Source organism: Macrosteles quadrilineatus, unplaced genomic scaffold (genome assembly GCF_028750875.1).
Source record: "Macrosteles quadrilineatus isolate MER2022 unplaced genomic scaffold, UCM_ALF_1.0 Scaffold_8__2_contigs__length_117827958, whole genome shotgun sequence".
Lineage (NCBI taxonomy): Eukaryota > Metazoa > Arthropoda > Insecta > Hemiptera > Cicadellidae > Macrosteles > Macrosteles quadrilineatus.
The window spans coordinates 19,536,446-19,544,454 of record NW_026542601.1 but is presented as its reverse complement, the minus strand read 5'-3'; the positions used below and the strand labels follow the sequence as shown (position 1 = coordinate 19,544,454).

General features: G+C 35.1%; 1 protein-coding gene across 1 annotated transcript in view; it reads right to left on the bottom strand.

Annotated features, from left to right (window-relative positions):
- Positions 1 to 20: 20 nt before the first annotated feature.
- The window catches only part of LOC129000233 (protein artichoke), an 81,733-nt gene continuing 73,744 nt past the window's right edge, over positions 21 to 8,009 (bottom strand). Inside the window, exons 20-22 of the mRNA XM_054427188.1 lie at positions 3,858 to 4,149; positions 3,085 to 3,269; positions 21 to 2,249 (exon numbers count right to left, since the gene is read on the bottom strand). Of these exons, the coding sequence (XP_054283163.1) occupies positions 1,953 to 2,249; positions 3,085 to 3,269; positions 3,858 to 4,149 (774 nt within the window). The 3' untranslated portion in view covers positions 21 to 1,952. The remainder of the gene's footprint in view (positions 2,250 to 3,084; positions 3,270 to 3,857; positions 4,150 to 8,009) is intronic.

Genomic DNA, 8,009 nt, shown 5'->3' with positions numbered 1-8,009 from the left:
TTTTTATCCAGTTTAGATCTCGTAATTTGAAAATATTGATAAAGTTTAGTTTCTATAAAGTAGTTGTATTCATATCCGTGTCAAAAAAGTAATTAAATCTAATTCAACATTTTTGTATTTTGTTTGAAAATAAATTCTAACAAATCCACACATCGTTTGTATTCCAAGCCAGATTTTTGACCAATCTGTAATAGCATTGGATGCTGTTATACTATTTGAAATATTTACACAATATAAAATTAGAACTATACATTTTGAAATATACTGTGCTATATTATATACTTAAATTGTTACATAACACTTTAACCCTACATTTTCCGTACTGTACAAAAAGACCGAATCCTAAATAAAAGAAAAGAGTACTTTAATGAAATTAATTGTTTACCCAGCAGAGGTCATAGAAAACACAAACATATAAAACAGGGATACATTACTTGTAATATGTATGAAAAGACTGCTACACTCTGGTTCTACACTATGAGAATTTTTAGTTTTCTATGTTTTATGAAAGTATATGAAGCATAATGTACAATAGGGTTCAAAATAGGAATGTGACAAATCTGGTCTGTATCAAAAGCTTGTTATCTTTAAAAATCCATTCATTCAGTCTAAGTTTAAGTAATAAAAAAAACTTTTACTTCAAAAATAATTACACACAGCTTTTAAACAGAATGGTTTTTCTTTTAATTTATACCCCATTCCACACAATTTTTTGTTGAATGCTTTTTAGTGATTTTTGAACAGGAATAATAAAAACACTATCTAAAAAAGTCTTTGTATTTAGTCGTCTTTCTGTAATAAAACAAATAAAAGACCAAGACTATAATTTTTTTTCATAAATAAGTATGCTATTATAGTAAAAAGTCAAATAAAAAAGTCAAGTCTAAAATGTTCTTTGACAGCGGTAGGCTCTAATCCAACTTAAAAAACAGATTTTTTAGGATAAAATCAAATGTCTTCACAAGAATATTTTACAGTGTCAGACACAAGTATGATAATTTTCTATGTAATGATGTACACAATGGTTCCACCATCACACAATAAATTTTGTCTGTGCTACCTCTGCTGTAGTGTAGTATCGGATGATAGTGTGTATTTAAAAAAAAATGCCAGACTATTGATTCTAATTTACAAGGGCTATCCTTAAAGGAAAGACTTCATCAAGCTTTTGTCGCAGCCAAAGCAAGCTAGATCAAATCTGAGAAAATTTTTGTGTTCCTTTCTACATGTATTCTTGCTGGTCTCCACCTATGTACGAAGATTAGACTCGTCATAGTATTCGCAAAAGTTGTGAAAGAAAATTGCTCATTTTCATTACTCATTTGTCAACTGGAAACAGTTATCAACCAGGATGTTATCCCTTTACTAGAGAAACCTAATAAAAGAACACAATTAATAGTTGGTGGGAGTGCAAATTTTCTTATACCATGTTTTCTAATATTATTACTATACTAATCGCCCCACAGTCATGGAGGTCAACCAGAATAATAATGAATTAAGTAAATAACAAAATATTGGTCTCAGATTTGATCTAGCTTGCTTTGCTGCGACGGGAGTTTGATGAAGACTAATTTACGAACAGCGCTCGTCCTTGCGGTTAACTTATTTCAAAAATAAATTTCCAGACAAAGTTGTAAAAAAAGGTTTAGTTGTAGTTATAAGGAAATCACAATACGGTTGGAAATAGATGTAATAGTGGTGGAGAGGTATGTGATTGTTTGACCGCAAGGGTACACCTTAGAATAGTTCCAAGGAAAATTAGTAATTTAAATATTTACAGTAAATAATTAAAGGGTAAATTTTACTGAATAACAAACTACCATATAACTAACATGTTAACACTCATCCATGCTGAAAAAGAGGTTAGGAAACATTTGTCGAGGCCACAATTAATTGTCCTTATCTAAATCTAACAATACACAATCTTTGGTAAACTTCTCACTGTCTTAATCTCATGAAACAAACATCACCACAACAATGTTTACACTGATCAGTTGTACACAATGAGTCAAATCGTCTACCCCACCCCTCCCCACAACTGCGCCTGTCCCTCTCCCCGGCCCCACGTAGGGTTCCAGCTCAGACTTGTTGTAGTTGCTGTAGTACCAGCTCATAGAGTCGTTCTTCACGTCCTGATGCTGTGTCGTGTAGTAGTGGTGGGGGGGACTCTTGGCCAGGCGGGGGAAGGGACCTTGGAGATCCTCAGCCATAGGGGCTGGTCCTGGACCTAGCGGGGGTGTCACCGTAACCTACAGCAAACAGGTAAGTTTTTTGAATAACGGTACAAAAGGTTAGAATATATTAACAGGTTAAGTAGCAAATATCTGAAACATGGGTACTAACCAAACAAGATGAAAAGAAGCTAATCATTTTCGAAAACAAAATTCTCAGACGTATATATGGCCCAATTGAAGAAGAAGGAATTTGGAGGATTAGATTAAATAAAGAATTACGTGAGGTCTACAAAGATCCGGATATTACTGCATTAATTAAAAGCCAAAGATTTCGATGGGCAGGACATGTTTACAGGAGACCTGAAGAGTCAGTCTTGAGAACTGTGACGGATGCTGTACCTGTAGGAAGAAGACCTTTAGGACGCCCAAGGCTGCGATGGTGGGACCAAGTCCAGAGGGATATGAGAAGGATGTCCGTTAGGAGATGATGAAGGACCGAGAAAGATGGCGCAAAGCTGTTGGAGAGGCCAAAAACCTGCTTAGGTTTGAGTGGCCAGCTAGGTAAGGTAAGGTAAGTAGCAAATATATCGTATTTAGTTGCTATAACTTGTTTTTGTGTGGAGGTCAAGAGACATAAAAAAATAATTAGTCTAGATAAGTTACAAGATGAAATCATACCGGAATACTAATAATTTAAATGATTTGTTTACATTCAAAACTACTTTATTATTTTAGTCCAAAATGTTAACCCTTTCTGCTCAGTTTGTCATGACCGCACGAACTCTAATGTCGGGCCGGACCCGACACAAATCCATCACACCTACAAGACATTTTACAGTTTCCTATATTACAAACAATACATAAAAATAATGCAATAATCACATAAGTTGAATCAAGTTATTCAACACACCTTGGTGATGGTGGGTCTTCCGGGTGGTTTCTGGGACGGCAGCTGAGCCCCGGGTGCCACAAACTCAGACAGAGATGTAGGACCTTTCCCCTTGTAGCCTACTGCACCCCACAAGTCACTGAGGAAACTGCCTGTGGTTGTCGTCGTCCAGCTTGAGCTTGCTTCACTCTTATTGGCTTTCTCATCTAGAATTTGCAAACGTTACTAAGATTTGCTAGTTTTAGACTAATTTGTCAAAACGTTATCTCTAAATTTTAATCAAAATACCACTATAGGCTTCTGCTTACTGAATTAGACATCAGATAGTTGAGTGAATCACTCGCAGAATGTGCTGATGTGACAGGTCAACATTACACAAACAGGTGACATTGTCAAAATACAAATACCTTAAAACTAAGGAGTTATAAAAGACTAAAATAAACTAAAACTATAAAAATAAAAGTGGTATAAAAAATGTATCAGTAAAAAAAGGTTATTTGTGTAACATGTAAAGAATAAAATAACTTACTTTAGATTTTATGTTTTCATTGTATGTTTCATTAGTATTTGCAATTGTTCTAAGACGCCTCGAAGAGATCGCACACACAGTGAAAATAATAAAGCTCGCAACGCAAATAATAGGGATATGATGATAGGGACATAATCGTTTTCACCCATACCAACTATACAATTATCATGGATTTTGAAATCACAAAGTGACTTAGGTTGCTAGTAGGTTTTACAATACTGTAGGTTTTATATATATGATATCATTGTCAGACCACTAGAATCACCTTGTACAAAGATGGAAGCTGTCATCGTGTTAGGTTTTGTACTGTTTGTACCGGTGCGGGAACTCTCCGGGAGGCTGATGGCGAATGTCATGTCCTGCTGCGTAGGTGTTGGTGGAGGAGGTGGCAAGTTAGGAGGAGGATGAGGGAACTCTTCACTAGCTCCACCCAAACCTCCACTCTCCAGTAGAGGCTCAGATAGATTGGTGTCCCACGGAGCTGGAGGATTGTTGTCCTCTTCCTCGCTAGATATCACCTCCGGTCCATGTAGCTTGTATTTGCCCGGCAGGGGCACCTAAGTAACATCAATTAATGTCTTAATTTCATTGAAAATAAGTGACTTACCCACTTACCCAGTGGTTATCGCTACATCTACTTGAATAGTATAAGAACTAATTTGATCTTTGATTGTTAATTTGCACATGAATAACATATCATTAAGGAAGTCTTTTTTTATCCTAAAATACTCTAGAGCTCCGGTCCTGTCTTTTAAAATTACCACGATAAAGTGATCGGATTATGTTGAAGGCTTTCTACGGAAACATTAGGAAAAATATGACATACAAATAATTTTGTTTGTGGTTTTTATTATTAAGACTGTTTAAAATCAATTTGATTGTTTTATTGTGCCTTAACAGTAATCTTATTTTTCTTATATACTGAAAACCTTTGCAAAACTTATGACAGCTAGCCTGGCCATACTACTGGACCGAATTACACACAATTGGTACCAAATGAAAGATATTTTCCTGTAGATGTGCAGAATCCCTTTATAAATTAAAATAGACTCAAAATAAGCACAAAAAATGAACTAAACAAAAATTTACATGGGCCTTATGGGTTGCTAAGTTGGTGACAAAATAACAAAATATAAACAGAAAATCAAAACAAATTAAAGAAATCACAATCACATGTTTTATTTACAGCAAGGGTTGAAAATACATACTTTTGGTCGAGTTTTCGACCACGGGGCGAGCTCTCGTGATGTCTTATATCAGTTTATTATGAAATTATATATCCCCATTTAGCTTAGGCCTATGTTATACCCATATGCAGTTATGAAAGTGCAAAAACAAAATCTCTGTTTAAATTCCAAACATATGGGTGGTAAAAACAGTTTTTTCTTTGCCCAAACGCCAATTGTGTAGAAAATTCTTTTCACTATCAAAATTTCTAACCCTTCCACCTAACTAGATTCTTGAAACCATTATGTTAGTCAAACAAGATATTTCTCCATTCAATAGTCCAGAAAACCTCTGCATTTGCTTCACTTCGAAATTCCCATAATTTGACAATCCCTATAAGCATGTTACACCTTCTAAAAGAAATCATCTTTACAACGGCATCCAACTTATAGCTTTCCCCTGTCTTTAAAATTGGAATCGGACCACTTAAAATTTAAAAAAAAGCATATATGAGGAGCTAGCATGCAAACCGTGTTTTGTCCAATATTTTTCAAAACTCAGCTAATAATTGATTCTAATTTATTTTCTCCATTTCCACTCAAGGTAACTTTGTTTTTCAGGCAAAATAAGCTTTTTCCCATTTAAAACTGATATTGAAAACTGGGTGTTCGTGCAGAGTGAGTTTTGTCCTCAGGTGGCTGTAATGCAAAGCGTGTTTTGTCCAACTGGCCAATGGATGCAGCCCTTTTGGTCACATGATCCTTTTTAATGCACCAATCGTCGAAGGACAAGCAGATGAATTTGATGATGAAGAAGAGTGTACGATTGCTTGAGCCCATGAACGGTGTGACTTAACATGTGTAGTGTTTAAAGCATTGAACAGCCAACTATTAGTAATTATTATTATTACTTTAAATGAGTACTTAATATTTGTGCGGAGGATCTCGAAATAATGTTTAATTTTTTAAATATTATTACGCAACAAGTTACATACATTTGTAATGTTTTTAGCATTGAACAGCCAACTTTTATTGATTTTAATGTTTAATTTTTCAAACTGATACTAAAAATATCACATGTGTAATGTTTAGAGCACTAAACAGCCAATTCTTAACGATTGTAATGTTTAATTTTTAAAATTAACATTAACACATTTTTAATTCAAAACGTGTTTTGTCCCAATGCGTTTCATTCAAAACGTGTTTTATCCAAAAGGTCCATGCAAAACGTGTTTTGTCCAAACTTAATAACATTTTTTAAATGGTTAAATTAATATATAACTAGATAAAACCTTATTGGGTTCTTTTCTAGAAGTGCAGTCAACAAGTAAAAAAAAAAATCAATATAATCCTTCCATCCAAAACTTTTTTATCAGTTTTCTGTGCCTCCTGAAAAGTACACAAACTGTGACAAAACACGGTTTGCATTTTAGCTCCTCATATGAAGACAGTTGTAGCATTCAAGAGTGCTTGAACCACAAGAACTGGACTATTTTAAACCCTGATGGGGTGTAATAGTGAAATTATGTAATTTTTTAGTGTGTAGGCCTAGTAGCTAAAGTTGTTAACACCTTCATGTGTAACAATAATTTGTAACAAATCTTATTCATGTGTAACAATAATTTGTAACAAATCTTATTCTTTTTCGTATATTACCTTTCACTTTTGGTCTATTTCCTCACCGTTTAAAAGTTATTTGCAAAAAAGCTTTTAAGCAACCTCTGAATTTAAGTGGTGATTCAGTTTTATATCTAATAATGTAATTCAGTGATTTAATTAAGTTACTGTATAGATTCAGTATTAAACTCTTGAAGGACCATTTTAAACTCAAACAACATTTAACACGAAAGCTACGGTATACGGAATACCCAGACCCTACACCATAGAGAAATAATAACAACTTCTCTGTCACACTGTACCTGTTTGAAATAGGGATGTGTGTAGACAGTCTAGTCAAGTACCGGGCGAGTTGAACAAATCAACAACTGGGCCTAGTAACTGGGCCGAATAACTCGTCTGACATACTCGACCCGTGTAAACCAGGCTTAAATAATTAAGAAAGGTTTACAAAATAAAATAATTTTAGTGTTGTTTACGTTTGGAAATTAATAAGCCATTCATATTTCTTGTAAAATATTCAAAAACAAGGTTACTCTATACTATTTCGGTGATGAGGAAAATATACAACACAGTCATGTGAATTCGGCAATCAACTGCAGGTTCCGACTGAGTTTTGCCGCTCCTATAGTAGTCCTAGCCTTTTACCGGTGCGAAAATAAGCTACATTTTACCACGTGAAAAACGCACGTGCTGCCTACAACGGCGGGAATTCAAGCATGAAAAAATCTAGGCCTATAGTATTTACCGCGAGAAAAATCGCCTGTGTGGCCGTAGCCTAAAAGGCCTGGCACACACGGTCGATTTTTCGATCGACCGATTAAAAAATCGGCCAAAAATAAATTGCCCTTAATTTATGTCCAGGCGCACACGTGGCGATTTTTTAGTCAAAAAATGGATTTTTTTTAAGTGCGTTTAAGCTATCCTAAAATGGACTTTGTTGAATTAACCTGTGTTTGTGCTCTTCTAATTAGATCAAAGAAAAAAATAAGACAACTTAAATATTGTGTTCATCCGATAGTAAGTCAGAGACTTCTAAATCGAAAGTTTTATAAACTATACACTTTACGTGATGACAGTAAAAATTTATTTAATTACTATAGAATTTCTGTTGAAAAATTCAGTTTTTATTATAACAGCTGTAGCCTTTTTTAGCAAAGATAACAACGCAACTCACACTGAAGTTCACTGACTGCTGTGGAGAACAACAAGCGACTGGCTGATTTTTTAGTCGACCGTGTGCGCGGACTGATAACAATCTGTACGTTACAGATTTTCGGGCAACAATCGCCTCGCCTACGAATCTGTGGCAAAACCCAAATTTTAAAATCGGCGCAATTCTCGATCGCCTGTGTGCGCGCTTCCATTCAAATACATCATGCACAGATCGGCCGATGAAATAGTCGCCTCAAAATAATCGCTCGTGTACGCCTAGCCTAAGTTATTTTGGAAGGATTAAGGATTATGCCAGCCAGCTTCGCTATGATAAATTAGGTACTTTTAGTTGCCCACGTGATCTGCAACCAATCTTGGTCACTGCTTAGCGGTTACTATTTTAACCAACATAATTAGAGTTATATTTGGAACCATGGATTTGTGAGGTGACAAACATAAAGGCTAAATATGGTGACCTT